At 29.9% G+C, this 21,517-nt stretch overlaps 5 protein-coding genes across 8 annotated transcripts; 2 read left to right on the top strand and 3 right to left on the bottom strand.

Annotated features, from left to right (window-relative positions):
• Positions 1–1,632: 1,632 nt before the first annotated feature.
• LOC100642745 (odorant receptor 13a) lies at positions 1,633–4,506 on the top strand. The gene is made up of 6 exons (XM_003403292.4): positions 1,633–1,896; positions 2,401–2,653; positions 3,220–3,323; positions 3,581–3,913; positions 4,000–4,275; positions 4,405–4,506. Exons 1-6 carry the CDS (start codon positions 1,702–1,704, stop codon positions 4,471–4,473), a joined length of 1,230 nt encoding a protein of 409 aa, XP_003403340.2. The 5' UTR covers positions 1,633–1,701; the 3' UTR covers positions 4,474–4,506.
• Positions 4,507–5,225: 719 nt separating this feature from the next.
• On the bottom strand, positions 5,226–7,327 carry LOC125385854. The gene is made up of 3 exons (XM_048409636.1): positions 6,765–7,327; positions 6,321–6,549; positions 5,226–6,247 (listed from the first exon to the last, which is right to left on the bottom strand). Exons 1-3 carry the CDS (start codon positions 6,899–6,901, stop codon positions 6,164–6,166), a joined length of 450 nt encoding a protein of 149 aa, XP_048265593.1. The 5' UTR covers positions 6,902–7,327; the 3' UTR covers positions 5,226–6,163.
• A 182-nt stretch (positions 7,328–7,509) lies between these two features.
• Positions 7,510–9,596, top strand: LOC105667007. Its single transcript, XM_012320049.3, has 3 exons — positions 7,510–7,837; positions 8,704–8,866; positions 9,301–9,596. Exons 1-3 carry the CDS (start codon positions 7,797–7,799, stop codon positions 9,505–9,507), a joined length of 411 nt encoding a protein of 136 aa, XP_012175439.2. The 5' UTR covers positions 7,510–7,796; the 3' UTR covers positions 9,508–9,596.
• Positions 9,597–9,613: 17 nt separating this feature from the next.
• On the bottom strand, positions 9,614–11,664 carry LOC105667002 (DBF4-type zinc finger-containing protein 2 homolog). Its single transcript, XM_048409635.1, has one exon. It carries the CDS (start codon positions 10,767–10,769, stop codon positions 9,858–9,860), a length of 912 nt encoding a protein of 303 aa, XP_048265592.1. The 5' UTR covers positions 10,770–11,664; the 3' UTR covers positions 9,614–9,857.
• Positions 11,665–12,031: 367 nt separating this feature from the next.
• LOC100650870 (DNA helicase MCM8) lies at positions 12,032–21,509 on the bottom strand. 4 transcript variants are annotated; one of them, XR_007225553.1, is made up of 15 exons: positions 21,247–21,509; positions 17,064–17,204; positions 16,704–16,945; positions 16,504–16,636; positions 16,164–16,414; positions 15,625–15,729; positions 15,162–15,305; positions 14,865–15,084; positions 14,303–14,466; positions 13,936–14,148; positions 13,733–13,857; positions 13,433–13,655; positions 13,178–13,315; positions 12,498–13,113; positions 12,032–12,200 (listed from the first exon to the last, which is right to left on the bottom strand). XR_007225553.1 is itself a non-coding variant. In XM_012319979.3 (14 exons), the coding sequence occupies exons 1-14, from the start codon at positions 21,323–21,325 to the stop codon at positions 12,913–12,915; spliced, it is 2,379 nt and encodes a 792-aa protein (XP_012175369.1). In that variant the 5' UTR covers positions 21,326–21,509; the 3' UTR covers positions 12,032–12,912. The 4 variants fall into 4 exon arrangements, 3 of the variants coding, with proteins under 3 accessions (XP_012175369.1, XP_048265590.1, XP_048265589.1); XM_012319979.3 differs by having other exon boundaries at positions 12,032–13,113; XM_048409633.1 differs by lacking the exon at positions 21,247–21,509 and adding an exon at positions 20,157–21,180 and having other exon boundaries at positions 12,032–13,113.
• Positions 21,510–21,517: the final 8 nt, after the last annotated feature.

Below are 21,517 nucleotides of genomic sequence, written 5' to 3'. Positions count from 1 at the left end.
ATATTTCCGCTTTCCAAATTTTAGTTCATCATTCTGTTAAATAATATAAAAATAATAATAATATTAAAATGGAAAAATAAGTAATATAAGAATATAAGGATATAAGGAACCTGCACAACGCCCGAACATCCAGATTTGGATATCTCTCCTAATTTTGGTTATTCGGCTTGCATTTCTAATCTTCCACTATCATCTCGCGACAGTAATGGAAACACGTCGCAATTATGGATGGTAATAAAACCTCGCATAAAGCAGTAGATCAATCTTTAAAAAACTTATCCAATTTTTTAAATAATTTGAAGAAAACGTTAATTACATATTGGTTACTATACTACTACTTACTAGTTACTATATTATTATTGTACGAAGTTATTTATCTTTAACGTATTACACGTCGAAAGATTTGGAAATTCATCGACACACATATGTTAAATTTGCAATATTTACAAGCATTTCACGCAAGACACATATTCATCAAGTTTTAATGAATTGGTTAACCACATGGGATTTAAACATGAGCGAAATAGTTTTTTTTTTTTATAAGTGACAATAGGCGAAACTTAGTAAAAGCTATTAATAAGAATAAAAATTGGACGCGTACTCTGTGTTTTGCACATTGTTTGCAACTAACAATTAAGTTCACGTAAACTCTTCCATAGTATAAATTGCTGTGTAAAAAATGCAGAACAATAGTAGCTTTTTCTTCGTTCTTCCACTATCTAAGGAAGATTTACACAAAGATAATTATCACTAAACCAAAATGCATCAGCCCTACAACTTATATAGGCAATAGACATATAATACTCTCGCGTTCAGGGCAATCATAGTGCGTGTACGAACCTTGTATAAATGTCGCCTATGTGCTATTGTTGCGATTTTATTATAAATACTCGCGACCGGGACAATCGCGATGCGTGTGTGACTTTGCTGTGGATACTCACGGACGGGACAATCGCAATGCGTGTATGATTTTGCTGTAGGCACAATTAACGTCTCTGAATATCATGGTCTTCTTCACTACACTTGTATGAGGTAAGCTGCCGTCCATGTGTCGTTCGGATTGAAGGTCACTGTGCGCCCCACTGCTTAGGCTGATCTTCCTTCGTTCGTGTAAGGAGGTTTACTTGCGTGCAGGGGCATTTTGACTGATTTTTAATTGTGAATAACTGGAAAACAAAGCCGATGATTTTCATTTTATTTTAGCTTCAAGAATCACCCTTTAAATTTTTTTATACCTATAACCGAACATCCTGTATAAACTTCTTATTATTCTTATAGCACCTATCCGGTACCATATCTACCTTTATATTTCATATAATACCATATCTACCTTTTGTCTTCTTACCCTTCTATATTCTATATTCAACGGTGTAATCAACTAATCCATTTATAATTCCATTTCATCAGCAAATTGCCACAAGAACGAAATAACACGACGTCTAACGTTCGAGGATTTAACCGTATTAATAATAGGGAGACCCGTATTAATAATAAAACAGAAATCGATCACAGCGTAAATGTACCCGTTATTTATCCGTCTATATCTAAAGATAGCAATCAAACCTTTATTTCACGCCCTTTGTGTTAAGCCGATATTAGAATCATAGAAAAAGGAATGAATAATCAAGGCAACACCTGTTATCATGATTCATATGCATTGGAGTATACGTGAGCGACAGCTTTAGAAGTCGATCAGACACCATGCAAACGGAACAAGATTTGGACATATCGGTCATCTTTTCGACGTTTTTCTTGAGGAACATCGGCTTATGGATATCCGACAATCGCGCGGAAAACCGTTGGATGAAAATAAAGCTAATGTGCACACTATTCAATTCGATAGATTCCTCGATCGTCATTATGAGAGATTTCTATTTTACTTGGTTATACAAAGGCGTGAGTATAGTTGATGGATCTCATCAAATGAAATTGCGTAGATGTTATACTGTCGTACAAATAGTCGTAGCATTCTAAAAATTTGATAGTAATTTATTACGTATAGAAAAATGAAAAAAATTAATAGTGTTAAATTCTAGAAGATATTTGGCAGGTGTAGTCAATATTTTTCTAATTATTGTTAAATTATATACGTATGTACAAAAAATATATATTGATTTCTCGATGCATGGATTGTTTTCAATTGGCACTCGTCTTTAGTATTCGTTTCTATTTATTAAATTAAATAGTACTTAAAACCGTTCGTTATACGTAACGGTAGATAATAGTTTGTGATATGCGTAATTCAGTTAAAACTCTGTGAAACAAACGACTATATTATATAAAAAAATTCGAAGCGAAGTAGGTATAAGAGATGTAAAACCGAAAGTTCGTCCAAGGCCGAAGGACACGGACTAAGCAATAATAATAATATATAAAAAAATTCATAATATCTCATTTCAGGACATTCTTTATGTTACTACCAACACATTAACTGTGACAATGGGTTTAATCAAGATATGTATCATACTAATACATAAAAGGGAATTTATAAGTCTGATTACGTACACGCAACAAAATTTCTGGAATGTTAACTACGATACACGCGAGAAAGAAATTTTAAAGAATTGCAGAAAGACTTGCACCTTTTTCGTCTGTTCTGTCAGCGCCATTGGCGTATGTGCTATGCTAGCTTACCTGTCAACACCGCTTATTAGTAGGTTAAAAATATTCTATTTGTTTATAATATGTTGTTTAAAACGTAATACCAAAACACCAACGCTACGTTGTGATAGAATTAACAGCTGACAACAGATTACACGCACTTCTAACAGAATTAGAATTTATTATTCAACGCTTAAAATTAATTAACAGAAAAGACAAAGAATTTCACACCTAATGTATAAAATACCGAAAATTGAATTACAATTTACTTCTAAAGTCTAAGCACGGTTGTAATGTTGTGCTGTAGCGCGTAGGATTAAAGCGATTAGAGCAAGTTAAGACCAAGAACGGCATATAGTTAATAATATACTTCTGCCACAAAACTCTTATACTATATAGGAATTTGTTGTCGTATAACTTAAACAACCCCCCTTTCCTTCTAATAAAAGAATCTCGATATAGTTTTGCTGCATTTAGATGTTTAATAATTATGTATACTGACAAATATTTCTCTACCCTCGAAGGCTGAAAATTTCATAAACAGAAAGATATACCTAACGATAAATAAACAAAACATTTGATATAGAAAAAAGTACACCATCTAAGCGTTTATTGCAGCAAATGCTGGGAAAAATAAATCAGAAAGGATATTGCCATTTAACGTGTGGCTAAATTTACCAGTATCTATATCGCCTTACTACGAAATAGGATTCCTTATACAGGTATTTAACTTCTCGTAAATTTTTCTAACGTTTATACACTACGTCCAACTTATTATACAATGACTTATACTTGGATACTCACAGAGGTAAAATGTATTTGGTGTTAGTCGAAGTACACTCTTAGAATGTTCCACTTTCTATAAATCTATAAAATCCTTCGTATCGATGATTATAGTATAAGCGGCATATCTGTGATTTTGTAAGAATTAATTTCTTCCACGAACTGCGACAGGGGAAATAATTTTTACTTTTTGCAGACGATAAGTTTGTATTACATAGCGGTCAGTTATTTTTGCTTCGATAACGTTTTCTGCATCCTGGCCATACATTTGACTGGTCAGTTTCGCATACTTCGATACAGGATCGCAAAACTGTGTGACATGGAACATCAAATAACAGAGAAAGACGTGGAATTGATGATAACAAAGCATGTGCATACATTTTACGAGCAATTGAAGTTGTACATTCGACAACATCAGACACTGATTGATTTTTGCAACAGGCTTGAAGACATATACACGATGTTAATATTTGGACAAGTGCTGGTATTTAGCGTGTTAATTTGCCTGTTTGCTTATCAGGGACTAGTGGTTAGTATTCACGTGTCGTAATACATTGCTATATTATGAAATTTTATTAAATATTTATAATTTCTAAATGAACAATTTCCTCTTAGGTTGCTGCTCCTTTTGCGAGACGTTCCATCTTCATCTTTCTTTTAATCGGCTCAATGGCTCTACTGTTTATGTTCACCTATAGTTGTGACGGTGTGATAGAACACAGTGAGAAAGTTGCTATAGGAGCATATTCAGCGTTGTGGACGGTCATGCCAATGAACAAACCTGGTAGGATGCTGCGAAACGATCTGATAATGGTGATTGAACGATCAAGACGAGTTTGTTGTCTTACTGCGAACAAATTTTTTCCTGTATCGTTGGAAACTTACACTACGGTAGATATAGTATCAACTCCAATAAATACTTGTTGCGATCTATAAAATTTGAAGTATAGGAAATTTTAAAATATCAGAAAATTATAATTTCTGATATTGTGAAATAATTTGCTTATTAACATTTTGCAGATTTTGTCTACCGCAGTATCGTATTTCACGTTGCTAAGGAATAATGTAGAAGATAAAAATGTAGATTGATTGATAAAGCAATTCACCAACAAACTCCGTAGAGTATTCGAAGAAAATTGCCTATGATACTACACAAAAAAATTTCATGTTTACATTTAATTAAGGAAAAAAGATTATTGAAGAGAAAATAACTGATAATTTAATCTTAATACATGTATAATCAATAATCAATATGGAATTTTTCGTATATGATTTCAATACCTTAATATATCAGCCAATCATTTGCAATACGATATGTGCTCTTTTTGATATTAATAGTAGATCGTAAATTAACACTAGGTTTACGAGCGCCTAGATCCGCCAGCTTTCAATTTTATGCACTGTGTCCCGTCAATTGCAATTTCAATTTCACCTATACATTTTGGGATGTGCTTGGAATGCTCGCCCTTTCATCCTTGGAGTCAGAACTAAAAAGAATACGCATCCTTTTCATGTTACGATACACTTTCAAGAAGTATTTCTTTTCACTATTCGAAGATCTTTGTATCTCTCCACTTTCAATGTATTCAGAGCTTTCACTGTCAGTTTCGCTTTGGCCTAATTCATACTGATCTTCTTCGGAGGTATCCTCAGAACGATCTTCATTGATGTTGACAATTGAATCCGTCAATTTGACGGATCTCGTAGAGATAGATATACTACATACAGATTTCAAAAATTAGAAAGCCTAGAAAAAAATAATTTTGTGCATAAATTCTTTAGATGAAATGATTAATTTACGATGCAAAATGGTTAAAATTGGTGCTAAGGTTTTTGAGATATTTCATTTCGAATTTCGAAATCCGTCAAATTGATGGGTACCGTAAACCTAGTGTTAATTCAATATCATAATAATGCATTTTATTCACTGCTCTGAAAATAAAAAATAATATATAATATACTCATAAATATAATGTATAATATACTCATCTAATTTATTCAAATAAGCTAAAATTAAGTATTAATTGCTGTTAGTTGTTATTCTTGGTTCTATAGTTTTAGGTACCTTAAGACAGCATAATTTACATATTATTGTCTGCAAATAAAGAAGCCTGTCTTCATGTTAAAAAATATACGTGCCAATATATAAAATAAATGAAACCGCGTATTTATTATAATACATTGCTATAGAAGTAATATACATTTTGTGATCAAAATAACAGCTTAATCGTACTGATACTCAAAGGAAATGATCTTTATACACCATGCCATGACTGTACATTTAGAGAGGATTACATGTGTTATACCTTCCAACTGCATTTATTTTTCTAGCGAGGAAGTAATTAATATGTGACAAACTGCTAGTTATACATATATTATAGGAGGTGATAATCACAGCCCTCTTTGAAGCATATACGGGGTGAGTCACCAAAAGCAAGCCACTTAAATAACTCTTTCAATTTATGTTTGAAATGTTTGAAAGAAAAGTTTAAAATAAAAGGTTTCGACAGGAAATTATTACGTGATGGATTACGCTTTCTGAACATCACCTCCACTTTTTTTAATTGAGCTATATATCTTTAAATATCTACGATTGTAGCCCTTCTCAAGACAAATTTTATATTATATTTTATAAATAAAATACGATTTGCCGCTTGACGAAAGAAAGATACAAATAACAACATATCATTAAAATTATCAAATATAATCGACCAGAAAAATCTGAATAGCAGATGTTTTACTTTCACGTACATTATTTTTATACATGTATACTATGCTTTTAACACTGTGGTGCACAAGGATGTCGTACTGAGCAATTTGGCTGTTGATTGCAGCATTGGTTATGCCGATACCATTTATCTGTCTGTTAGAAGAAAACCAAATTAAATCAAGTTAAATGTTATAACTGCTTCATTTGATTGGATACTTTTACATACACCTTGTAATAGATAACTTCGGCCTGGAATAGGATAAAGCAAATCTGTTCCAATGCTATCCAAATTTGATGTCATTATTATATCAGCAGTAGAGCTATATGTAATAAGAGGTCTTCTCATAGGCATTGTCCAAATAGGTTTACATTCGTCAGGACTAGGTTTTACATGCCATGCGTCTGGGTCATATAAACAATTATATTTTACACACATCATTGGCTTCCTAGTTTTCCTGAAGATTTCAATGATATATCATGAAGAAGTACTTTTCAGATAATATTAATTTCATATCTTTATATAATCTAGTTTATTTTTAATATTCTAATTCTTCCTTATCTAGTTTATATTTAAATTTATTTTTATCCTATATTTTTATACTACTTAACAACTTAATACGTTACAGAAATTAATACATTCGAAGAAAAAATTATAGAGTTCATCCCTTACATTCCATCCATCTTATTAAAGAGACATCTTAAACGTCTAAGTTCTTGACCAGAATTTGAGACTCTGTTAGAAAAGCCCCAATTTCCAAGTGTCTCTTCTATACTAGCACCATTGTTTTTTAAACATTTGTACGACATCTTTGATTTCTTTTTCGAGCTGTATCAATGGTATACAATTAAAAATAACGAAATTAATGTAACAAATAATAAACTTGGAAATTTTTTGATGTAAAACATCTAAAAATATGTTTTAAGAAGATATCACATTATCATCATATGTTTTTTTATTTTATTTCTATAATCGAAAACTTCATGTAATATTAAAAGGCTGATATTCATGCTATATGTATTATGAAATGTAATTTATGTATATACTTATAATAGTAGTGGAAAAAGAAACCAAGACAAGATCTATGCTTTCTTTGTGGGTTTTATAATATTAAAAGTGTAAATAACTTCATAATATGTTGTGTATCAATATATAAAATAAGTGAAAGATTTTTTTAGAAAGAGATGAGATTTCTTATAATAAATGTTGTTTGATTGCATTCCTACTAATTGATAGCTTTACAATTAAGTCGTATATTTATCAACAATAACAAATATTATATACATAAATTTTTCTATGACAATATGTACAAATAATCTATGAAAGATTATTTGAAAGAATGGAAGTGTAACTAGTCCATGCGACTTTAAATAAAATAAATAATAATAATACTTTCACAAATTTTTACTTCTTTTCAAAAACTATATTACACTAAATTATATTTGCTTTAAAACTATTTCTTGTAATGTGTAAAATTTTATTAGTGCTTTCTAATGTTGCTCAGTTCAAGAATGTTAATATGTATATAAACCACAACAAAACGCGATCGTTGGAAAATTTAAGCTAAAATTCATCAACCAACAACATTCCAGGACATTTCACTAAATTTTAGTTTAAATAGAACACTTTCTACAACATGACAAATTAACAAGTACTTTGTTCTTAATAGGGCTCCTTAAACATATTACAAAACTGAAACACATAATGCAAACTACTGCAACATTAGAGCCAGCAACATCAAAATGGTTAGTTTAATAATGTAATAATACTATGTCATATTCCTAATTTCCGTAAAAGTGTATGTACATAAAATAATTAATTCTCTATAGTAAAAAAAAGAATAAGATTGCAAGTAGATATAAAAGTAATAATAGTTCATGCAACAAATGTACTTACATTGTACAATTACTTTACTTTCAAACACTGAAGCATTGTTGCCATTTGTTGCAGCTTGAATATGCCTAAAAAATTTTTTCTAACAATAACATTTAACTGTACAACAGCTTTTTATCAAAAACCTACACACTAATATTCGGACACTTGTTACCGTTCTGCAATCTAACAATTCTTGAAAACAATTCGAATTAATAATTATTTTGTATGATTAGTACCAGAAAAAATTAATATCGATATTTTTATAATACATTAAAAAATTTAACATGTCACGAAGAGGAAAGAATACTAACTTTAAAAGAAGAAGATCGCCATCGAATTTAAGAAACAAGGAGACCAACTTCTGTCCTCTATTGTACAATTCAATGTAATTGTTACGAAGGAATTGTTCATGTATTTAAGAACAACACTAAATGATTCATATTCTCTTAGAATAGACAACACTATATTTAGATCGTCATCTCATATACAAAGCTACTAATATGGAAATAGTGCTGTATCCGAATATTAACATGAGTCATTGTACATTTATTCATGTAGAAAATTTTACCAAGAATCAGAGATACTTAAACTGATTTTGAAATATCAATCATTTCGATTTCCTTTGACTCGGAGAAGCATCCCTTAAACTTTTTGTCATCTTCATCTGGCTATCTTTTCTTATTCTCAGTAACTTTATCTACGCCAAAAATGAAATGAAATTTTTTCTGCTTGGTAGTATCCTTCGCAAATATCCAATGAAGCAGGAATGTCACGAAGGAAAAACACCACTTATGCTACCGATATTTCTAATGATTCCTTTCGAAGAGAAGTCCTCTGAGGCGCCAAAAACATCGCACAAACAAACAAAGACGGGTGTGAGTGACGTCCAAACTTCAGAGGTAAATTGTGGTCAGTACGTAATGTAAAGCTGATACAATTATAATCCAAACTTGATGATCCAAATATGTAAATGAAAAAGCATGCGTGATAGCTTGTGAAAAATCGTAAATAAATTATATTAAAAATCTATCTACTTCCTGAAATCTACCTGTGCATATCAGCATCTTTGAACATAAATTTCGTACATATCATAGACCATGCATTTACAGTAGCTCGTATTAATATTCGGGCACCATGACGTGTGGGGCATTACTATTATATTCTCGTAGAATAAATAACACAACATTTAAATCATCCAGTTTTATACAATGTATTAAATATAGGGGTAGTGCCGTGTTCGAATATTAATGCGAGTAACTGTGCATAATACGTATATCGATAATATCAATATAATTCAGTTCTCATATGTACCAAATATTAATATTTATTTCAGTTCAGTCGTTTGAAATTTCCTGAAATGAGAAATGGTATTCTATCCACAAGATGTCATTGTGTACATAGAGATGGTCTTCAAGATTCCTGTCCATTGAGTCAATGTCAAAAAGAACCCGAATGCCTTGATAAACCATGGCCTAGTTGCTTACCAGCAAAATACTTACAATCTCGACATCCAAAACAGTATCCACCATCCAAAAACTGATACTGTCAATACTCTAAAGCTTATGTAACTTATGTGTATATAATACAAATATAATAAAAATAGTAATATATAATAGTTGAGTAAAATAACCCATTTATTATTTAAATATATTTCATTACTATATTTATTGATGCTTTTACAACATACATTATCTATATGCATAAAAAGTATGCAAATATTGGAGAACACGTATAAAATTTTTAGATACATTTGTGATAACTGATATTCGACAGAAATATATAAACTATACATTGTAAAATAGACTCATAACAGAATGATGAAAGGAAAATGTATATTTGGCACATAAGAAATAGAATATAATAATGGATACATACTGATAAATATTTTGGTTAACATGGTAATGGACACAGCGGTAGACATGGTGATGGACACATTGATAGACACGTTGGTGGACATGGCGGAGGACATGATGGTGGACATGGTGGAGGACAAGACGGTAAACATAGTGATACACGCGGTGAGCATGGTAATGGACATGGTTGACATGGTGAACGTGGTAGGCATGGTGGACACGGGGGACAAGGCGAACACAGTGGCGAACATGGTGGACATGGTGGACATGGCGAACATGGTGGTGGACATGGTGGTGGACATGGTGGTGGGCATAGTGGTGGGCATGGTGGTGGGCATGGTGGTGGGCATGGTGGGGGGCATGGTGGTGGGCATGGTGGTAGGCATAGTGGTGGGCATGGCGGTGGGCATGGTGGTGGGCATGGTGGTGGACATAGTGGTGGGCATGGTGGTGGGCATGGTGGTGGGCATGGTGGTGGGCATGGTGGTGGGCATGATGGTAAACATGGTGGTGGACATGGTGGTGGACATGGTGGTGGACATGGTGGTGGACATGGTGGTGAGCACGGTACACAAATGTTGAAAGAAGTACAAGGTGGTACACAAGGAGTAATACTGCATGGTTGACAGGGTTGATAGGGTTGACAGGGTTGACAGGGTTGACAAGGTTGACACGGTGGTAGTTCGATACATACAGGCTTACACTTCGTATTGCTTGAACATATTGCCTTTACATTTGCACAGCAAGATTTTTCTGCACCATTGCAGCATACCAATCTACAATATGCTGCCAGAGCAGCTTCCCTTGCTTGATCAGCACAATAAAATTTCCTTAGTGCAACTTCCATATCTCCTAATTCTGTTAATTTCAACAACGCGTTGCGTCCTGGCATACAAACGGGATATAACTTTGTCATACATTCTGGTCTACCCATACAATCCCACACCATACATCTATCTTGTAAACCATTCCTTTTGATACATTCACATCTATATATAATACCTGCTCGAAAATCAAAACTTTTACATTGTTTAACTGGAATCTGAAATTTAATAATTAAAATTTAGCCCCATATATAAATTGATGTATTAAAAAAATATAAAATGATAAAAGATATTTTTTCCCAAATTTGTTTAAAATTATTTTTAGTATTATTCTATTTTATAACAATACACTTTCTGTACTGGTACTAAAATATTAGATTTTAGAAGATTTTAATCTTCATTTTAAAATAAAGAGAAAACCATATTCAAGAAAGCATTATATCTTGAAATTTTAATGAAGCTTAGTATATGTACTGACATGTGCATTCGTTGTATATGTATCCATGTGCACATATACTGTATATATATTATTGGTTTCTATCAGCAAAACTGACCCAATCGATTCTTTTGTTAGAAGTAAAAAAAATTTATATTGTAAAAAATTTCTTATGTTTCCTTTAACCATGATAACTGTATATATTATGTTTATTTTTCGTATCCCTTACTTTTTATGACAATAAATGATTTATACAAAAGCTGTGATTATTGACTGTACATTACGCATTTTTAAATCGATTCCTACTTACACAATCAGAAATAGGTGCACAAGGTGAAGAACAAATAACAGGCGGAGGACAAGGTGGCTCATCCCATTCACATGCTTTTCTATAATGAACAAATTATAATTTTATTCATGTTCGTAATTTAGTTTCAACATTTTCTTACTTTCTTTCCATAGAACTAATCAAACATTTTAGTTGCGCTAATAATTCTCGTCTTCTATCACAATTAGGATTTTTTCCGTCACAAGGCATTTCTAATGGTAATTATGTTCAAATAATTGAAAACAAAAATTTTGATTTTATCCAAGTTTTATAAAAATTAAAGAATATGAATTTTGTTACATATTCATTATATTTTTAGCATATTTCCACTCTATTTAATTTATTTTTCGTTCTATAACACTGGAATGATTTATTTTAAAAAAAACGACTACATCGTCTGAATATGTCTTCAACACATAATAAATGAATAATATCTTCGTATAAACTTCAATTGTCAGCTATTTCGTATAAATGGTATTATCAAAATTTCATGTATATGACATCATAAAAAATAATATACAACAAAAAAGCAATAAAAAAGGAAAACAATGTCTTGTGGAGGAAGTCCATTATCATGTTGCACACCATCTTGCTATCCGCCTCCTGCATCCTGTATCCAGTACCAGTTACCCTCTTGTCCGTCGTGTGTACCTTACCCATGTGTTCCACCAATTTGTGTAGCATGCCCACCACCATGTAAAATTACGATATGTACGCCACCAGTGCCGTGCGGACCTTGCCCACCGAAATGTATTCCATACTGTCCACCTGCATGTGCTGCACGATGTTTAACTAGAGTTACAGCACGATGTCTTAATTGAATTGTTTCAATGTTAGGAGAATACAAATTTATGTTGTTTTTGTCCGTCCGGCACAAATTAGGAACAATTACTATGCTAACTTGGATATCAATAATAAATGTATTTTATACTTTGGTTAGCAGCAGAATCTTAGATATATATGTATATATTTATATATTACATATGACACTATATAATTATGTAAATGAAATATATAATCGTTTATACATGTTAAAAAAAACAAGGCATAAGAGAATTTTATTACACAGATTTTGCAAGGTTACTATACCTCCAGCACGTGCTTCAAAACCAAAGATATATATCCCCAAAAGACCTTGTCGCAGACCTGGTTGTTTTCATAAACCAAAACCAAGATGCTGTCTGTACCTGTATTGGCGTCTCCCGTGTAAAGCTGACTGTTTTGAAGTGTAAAAACGTGTGAAAACTAACAGATAATATAATGTAATGTAATGTAAATTTGTTTATTTTATATTATCAACAATAATGCCAAATGTAATATTGTAGTACAATCTTATAATAATTTTGAAAAACATCATCATATCACAGCATTTGATGCTAATCATTAATACAAATATTATGTGTTGTTTATTACAATTACAGTGTCATAAAATTAGTGTAACAACATAAATTACTTAGATCTCGAGAAACACAATGAAATAATGTAATAAACATTATATATATACTTAATCTAAAGAAATAAATTTGAACGTATTACTATCCATTTTCAATAAAATGCCGTTTTCGTTTAATTTCGCAATAAATTCAGAGAAGTCATCCATCAAAATTTTCTTATCCGATACGATTTCACGCAATCTTTTCATAGAAAATATCTTACTATTGTTAGAAACTGCTTCTTTTCTTAGTATCTTTATAAATTCTTTAATCTTTGAACAAAAAATACATATTAGTACCTCACAGTCTCTCGTAAATCTATATTAACTTACTTACTTTTCGATTAGTTATATTTTTTGTACTTAAGGATTGGCAATTTGTAATTTTGTCATCAAACGTATGTTGTAAAATTTCTATCACATCCAAAGCATCTGTTTCTATTGCCTCTGTACGTAATTCCAATTTTGCTCTAGCCTATGTAAGAATTTTAATTTTCGTTTCATGAGAAAAAAGATATCTCAATTCAAAATTTATACATATGTATATGCATAGATTAAAAATTCAAAATAATAAACACAAAAATAATGGAACCTCTGTTAATCGTATCATGGCTTCTAATTGTCTATTACAGACAGATAAACCACCAACTTTATTATTCTGATCTCGGAGCTCTAAATAATAATTTTGTAATATGTTAGCTGCTTCTTTAGTTAACTTCGGCTTAACATATTGCCGTGCATACGCAATATATTTTCTGAGAATTGACTGTGGAATGATATTCGTATTTTCTGCTATAGGAACTTTCAGTCTATCTCTAAAAATTTTTTTATAAAAAATAAATATATGTTTATATATGTTGAACAATTATTATGTCTAATATGTTTTAATTACCTTAATGAAAGTTTAGTTGTATGTGGTATATTTATATGTTGAGATGTACTACTTTGCACACTATTAGTTGTGTTGAAATCACCATGAATTGACATAACATGATTACATAATAAATCATCTATATGCTATTGTAAACAGAAAATATAATCTTAATTAGAAGTATTCACTTGTGTATGTATAACTATTAAATATTAAGTATGCACCTTATTCGGTTCATCTAATAATGAAAATATTAGATCAAAACGTGACAAGAGGGGGACACTCATTTTTAAGTTTTGCAGTACTGTTTTAGTTCTATTAAATCGACCACCAATTGGATTAGCAGCTGCGAGAATTGATGCTCTAGCAGGAAGAGAACATATTATTCCCGATTTAGCAATACTTACGCTTTGTTGTTCCATAGCTTCTAATAAAACCTATAATTTAAACAATTTGCTTTTTAATATAAAGTGATAAACCATAATCAACTATTCATTATACGAATATGATATTAAGAATGCTAAGTTTTTATTAATTTGATATTTAATAGCTTTATAGCAAAACAGCTCTAAATAGTTCTAACAGCTTTACCGAATGTTGTTTATGCATTTTGTCAAATTCATCAATACAACAACAGCCTCTATCTGTCAAAACTAATGCTCCTGGTTCTAAATTAAATTTATTATTTTTATTTTCTTTTGTTAGCGTTATTGTCAAACCAGAAGATGTACTTGAATTTCCACACACATATACACCTATAAAAATCGTTGTTACAAATTCTTCGATAATATACAAGGTGTCTCACCTGATATTGGCATCTTGATTTACGTCACTTTTATTACCCGTAGCAAAAAATATTTCAGGTAAAGGTTGAATGACTTTATATATTCTGATATTATTAATTGTTATAAAGAGTATCGAACTGCACCAATTAATGTATTAAAAGATATACGATTCCATTAAAAAAAAAAAAGTTGACCTTCACATAATCTTTATGTGCTCATCTACAGGAAAATTAATAACATCGGAATATAAAATCATTCAACTTTTATAATAGTAACTTCTAAAATAGCGACGTAAACTAAAAAATCAATATCTGCTCAGACATCCTCTATACAATTATATAATAAAATTCTTATTCGTTTTGTTGTACCTTTGACAGCAATTCGCTCACAAGCTTGTAACATTTGCGATTTTCCAAGACCAGGATCACCAACTACTAATACATGAATATTTTCTCGTGATTCTGAGTTTTCTACATTTCCACCAAATAAGCTCAACATCAGTCCGGCCTTGACAATTTCATGACCATATATACTTGGACATAAGGAATGTACCAACAGCGGAAAAATATTTGGTGTGTTATATACCTCCTATCAGAATTAATAAAACATAAATACTTCACAGAATAGATTACTTAAATTATAACATATATTTTCAATTCATATACCTTTATTGCTAAATAATCCTTTATCGACATTTCATTATTTATGATATTTTTATCCTGAAGTCTTTGTTTATTATTAATTATCGTAATAGCTTCCATGTACAAAGAAAATGAGATCTTATTTCGAGGCTTTGCATTATTATTACCCTATGTAACACAGTATGTCAGATCATAACATTGTAATATGAATAAAAAAACATAGATTATATGTTTTTAATAAAATATAGGCGAATTATCTAAAGCTAGCGATGCAAAAATATGCTTAAAGATAAAAATATTTAGTTAAAATGAGAACATTATAAAATAGAAAAATTAGTTTCTCAAAAGAATTATTTGAATGTGAAACAATTCGTGTATATAAATGCCTTAACTTGCTCGAAAATCGATTACAAATATAAATTAAACACTTAATTGCAAACATCGAAACTCTTTTGTAATCTACCACATATATCTAAGTACACTTTACCTTTATAATTCCTGTTAAAGTAATATCATCTCCAGGCATACAAGTATTGACTAAGTCATCCATTAATTCGATGTCAATCATTCTAGGCATACTTCCTTTACTGTTCTGTACGAAAAAAGATATGTACATATATAAAACAAGCCAGCAATATTAATGAGTTATAAGTTAATTCATTTTGGACAGTTTTTAAATCTATAAGTAAAATTATTTATTCTTTTGTAGCAATATTATTCACACTATCTATATGAAAGAGTAATGCTATGAAGAATCAATTCTTTTATATTATTTATGTTTATGACGAATTATTATGATGAATTATTATGACTATTTTAAAAAATATAATTTTTAAAAATTTCATTTGAGTAAAAGTATAAATTTAATTGTTCGAAACAATTTACTCAAAAATTAATGAGTAGTTTTATACATAGTATATAACATAATAAATTTATTAAAATGAATTGTAACTCTGAGCTTCATTTATATAAGCATACGCACACAAAATAAAAATGATCTTTTTTATTTCTAATAGAAGTACGAACCTGATCGTTATTTAAAAGTTCTTGTATTTTAATTGTTTGAAATGAGATACTTTTCACCAATGATGAATCTAATATCACACGAAATTTAGACATGCCACATGTATTACATATTCTTGGAACTGTATAAACTCCTAATGGCTGTTTCACTATTTTCTGTAAATTACATTTACGACAAGCGAACATAATCCATTGCGCAAGATGTTTTATGTGGCCTACTCTTATTACACAGCCTCTAATTGATACTAATCTCCCTGTTAAGAAAATTAAATATACAAAAATAGAATTAGGTCAGAATTAAACAAAATTATTATCTTTATTACTCAAGGAATTGTATACATACCGTAAGAATTTGCTTTCAAATCTTGCAAACACATAATCGGTTGATAATTTAATATTTTTATTCTAACAGTAGAAAGTGTACTTATAATATTTGCAGAACTTAGACTTTTTCGTGGTACTGTATTTAAAATTTGCTAAAAATACAGAACTTAATATTTCGTGAATAAATATACTAATTATAAAAAAATATTATAAGTATACCTGATGTATAGCCAATTTAAAAGAATTTAAGATATGCAATGGATTTTCATATATATCTTTCTTAAAATCAGACCATTCATCCATAAAAATTTTATCATTGTATAATTCACATATGTCAATAATAAAAATTATGCCATTTTCTAAATTTTCCAACGAAAGTAATGTTGACAATCGTTGATGTCTATTTATAAATCTTTCTACTATTTGTATTTTTTTAACAGTATCAGAGTCATTTTTATAAACTAAAAAACAAATTATTTTTCCAACATTAATACTTATCTATGAATTATTTTTATATAACTATTGTATTTCAATTTGCCATTAACGCAATTTAATAAGAAATATAAAAAATGTTTCTACCTTCATCAGAAAAAAATAGCTTCCATCCATAGTATGGAATATTGAAATCTACGTAAGTATTATCTACGTTTAATAAATTATATGTTTCAATAGGGTCCAAACGTTGACATTTCTTTTCATCGTTTTGATTGTCATTGTAATCTATAAATTATTAATTATATAGATATAACATAAATAAGTTTATATGTATATCAAAATTAAAATTCCAACAAATAAAAGTTTGATTATTATGCCATTAGAATCTAACGTTTAATGCTTAAATACACTGCTTAAAATGATTAGAGGATTGCTATTATGAACGATTTTATTGCATCAACCAATTAAACAAAAGTAAAAATGTCCTATGGTCTTAATATATTGACATATTATTCATCTTTATTGTAATAAAAACTGACTTTAAGACAATCGTTAAAAGGATTTACAAATACGAAAATGAAAAACATCAAAAATCAAAATAAAATCACTCCATACACTAAATTTGACAAAGTGAAAGTAAAAGTATTTTTTACATTAATCATTTTCAAATATAAATACTTCAATATGTAAGCGATTTCGAATAATTGATGTATGTGTTAGTGGCAACACATTTTCTTAACGATATTATGGCAAATAGCCCACCGCTATTTAGGAGGAGGAATCAGTAACGACCTTGGCAGGATGCTCGACTGAATGTTTGGGGTTAAAATCGATCGCCAGGTCGTTGAACTATGAGATGTCGATAATATGACTATTTAGTTAAATAAAGAGTAAGATAGTTTACTAATGGCAAGTGACGCGACCGTGACGTCATATTGTCAGAGAATAAAGACTATGTCTAAGGTTCTAAAAGATCTGGTCACAGAATAGGAAAGACAGTAATGCTTTTTGGCAAGCGAACCTATCCTGACAAATTTCTAATATACACGAAAGAAGACATGTTTTGGTGTATGTACAGATAGAACTCAGTCTCTCCGATTTCGATGATTCTTTTTAATATGTGGTTGGAGGCGTGATCCTGGCAACTTTTTCCTACACATGTTAGTGGTCAACGGCCTTGTTCCGTTTGCGAGAGCAGGCGAAAACTGCCTCGTCGTCGAAGAAAAAACCTTCACAGAAGTGTGGTTCAGGAAAATTCCTTGAGGAACTGCTACAGATTTATATTGTGCCTGTCGGAATCAAGTCCGCCACACGTGGTTTATTGTAGTTTGGAGTTTTCCAACAGATGAGTCATGGATCAGAATTATATAAATTATTTACTATTTACCATTAATATTTGCTATCTGTTATTTATTATTCCTATGTTTATTAAATTTGCTTTTTTTGCAAATTATAAGAATGTTTGGTGATTACAAGGACACAAACTATTATTCAGATGGTTGAATAGTAACAGTAAAAAAGCAAAAAAATATTTTTAAACTATTGAAAAACGTAAATAAAACCATTAAATTTTGAGTTTCTGTCAAATATTAACAATAGATACACAAAACGGTAATAATACATACACATATGTATTAGATACAGAATTTTGCATTTATTGATTGTTCTTTTTTTATTATTCATCATTCGATAAAATTTTAATTGCCAATCATTACAAGTTTATAAACTGACAACTGACAAGCAGAAACAATAGCGTGGCGATCAGCCGATGGTGGCATAGACTGCCTAGTCCATGCGTGTAGAAATGGAAAGACCCCCTGGTAGGTCATTGAGGTCTCCGAAAAATCGCTTATGTGACAACTAAACTTTGTTTTAGTAGAAATGATTTTACAAAATTGATTTTTCAAATGGCTGAGTTAATTTAACTTGTCAATGGAAATGGGTATTCTTTATAAATGCATTAAAGCAAATGTCCTTGTATTGACTTAACTTGCCAGTCAAAATATCCAGCTGAACACCGCTCCCGGCCAATTGTATATTGTATTAGGTCATCCCATAAGTTCGTTCCGTTTTTCGAGCGGTTATATATGTTAAGATTGTTTACATACCTTTCAGTTTCATGAAAAAATGTAATCCCCCTCTCGTTGTACAACTTCTTCCCATTTTTCAAGTGCATTGGTCCCTTATCGCCGTATGTTTATAAATCGACACATGAAATGTATACACAAAAGTCGGCACGAACTTATGGGATGACCTAATAAAACCGAGGACATGGGTTTTTGAACAGATACATACAAAGAGTCTATTTACGAGATATTTGCGAAAAACTGCTACTACTACAACGAAGAATTCTACATAGAATTAAGCGTCTGTGACAACGTATGCGTCTATATTAGTTACCAACGAACGGATAAAATGACCTGGTCTCGAAAGCTTTTATTTATATACAGAGAGGGTGGAACGTGCTTGAATATTCGAGATGAAAGTTCGTACGTAACATGCATATGCGAGGTTATAAGAAATGTCTTATAACTCAATTAAAAATAAATATCATCAATTCAAACTGAAGTTTGAATTTGAGCTTTTTCCAATCGCTTCCATAAGATAATAACAATTATTCTATTTCGTAAGATAATATCAATTATTCATTTACCTATTATTTTTATAATTAATTTGCTATTATTTCACGTAAGCCCTGCTGTATTGAAAATTCTCACAGTAATACACTTAAACTAATAACTAGAGTATTTTTCTAATAAGTATGTTACAAATCATAACACTATGATACAGTACACATATTCTAATTTATAATAATAGCTATTTTAATTTAAACGTGATAATAATAAAATAATATATATAATATAATATTAATATAAATATAATAATGAAATAATAAAATATGTTAATGGATATCAAATGTGTGCAGGTATATATGAAAAACTAGTCGAAGATCCATCTTCTTTCTCCCAGATAAGGCAAGCAGTTTATTTTGTAGAACTATTTATTTTGTAGAAAAGCTCAATATTCCAATTAAATGCGAAAAATGAAATTTGTCACCTTTAATAATTTAAGAAAAAACATTTCGTGACATTATGTTTGAACCACTCTATGTAAACATTAAGTCTAATAACTAGACAAGATTATAGCTTTATTTTAAATGAAAGTAGAAGAAAACCATAATAGAAAATTTTGTATAATTCAACAAGTTTTATCTTTTTATGATACAACTATACTTACAAATGTATCCATACATACAACTGCACTTTTTGTTAATAAAATCCCATCTTCATTATTTATATTTCAATATTATAACTGTTAATTTAATAGTACGCTGCTTCTACATATAAACACTTCTTAAAATGTAGTGTTCTATACTTGTTATATTTCTATTATATATTTCTAATTACAACATTTTGTTATTGAATACAAATTGCAATTATTCTTTTTCTATCTTAATCTCTTATATCATGAAATGTTAGTAATATATATTATGTCTATGAAAATACTTATAAATCCTGATAGTTAATCAAATAAATCAATACCAAGATTATGTAATTAAGCATACATCCAACCAAGCTAATTAAGAATGCTAAATAAAATGAGAAAATTTAAAGATTATTATGTTATTTAGATGCATCACATAGTGGTAAACATCCTAATTATTAGCTATTAACATATTGATTAATATATAAATCAACAATGATTCACAATTATATTTTCTAAGAGACTACATGGGCTACTACTAATTTGCATTCATCTATTATGAAAATCACCTGTGGTCTACAAGCATATCTTTATTTATATATACACAATATAGGCTATGTAATCTAAAATACAAAAGTATATGATATATGCATAAAAACATTATATACTTAAGACACTGAAAAAAGTATTAACACTATGGCAGTCAATGTTGTAACAGTCAAATTAAGCATGATAATTAAACATCTAATGATAATTTAATAACTTAGAAACCCATATTGATACTTTCATTTATGTATGATCTTCATAAATTCATGTTGGCTTTGAGTCATAAATTATTGAGCTTACCTTAATAAGTTTCTTTGAATATAAAAAGAAGCAATATGTGATAAAAAAGACGATCATCATTTCTCCTTTTCACATATAATTAACGTCATTTTACTATATTACAACACACTAAATAATCAATACTTAAAAAAACGTTTCGTATATTTCAAATATTAAAATAAAAATGTGATGTACATATGTACAAAAGGTAAACACAAATTCATTAATTGTATTTGATTATATTTCACTAAATTATTTAAAACTATAGATTTATCAAAATGAACAAAGAATATCTTACTGTTTTTAGATTTTGATGACTTCTTTTTACCAAGATACCATTTGTTCTTATAAAAATTGTTCGATTTTCTATTACTCATAGTTACAAATATCTAATAAATTTCCATTAAAATTACTATAAAGTTTTAGCTACAGAATATATTCTATTCCAATTCCTACATTTTATTCATACATTATAGATACATATATAATTTATCACTTTTGAAATTTACTAACATATATTATATCAATAGATTATGACTGATTTTCCCACTTATTGCCTTCACTGTTTA

This window comes from Bombus terrestris, chromosome 10 (assembly GCF_910591885.1).
Source record: "Bombus terrestris chromosome 10, iyBomTerr1.2, whole genome shotgun sequence".
Taxonomy (NCBI): domain Eukaryota; kingdom Metazoa; phylum Arthropoda; class Insecta; order Hymenoptera; family Apidae; genus Bombus; species Bombus terrestris.
The sequence above is the reverse complement of the archived record's forward strand: the minus strand, read 5'-3'. Positions and strand labels throughout refer to the sequence as shown.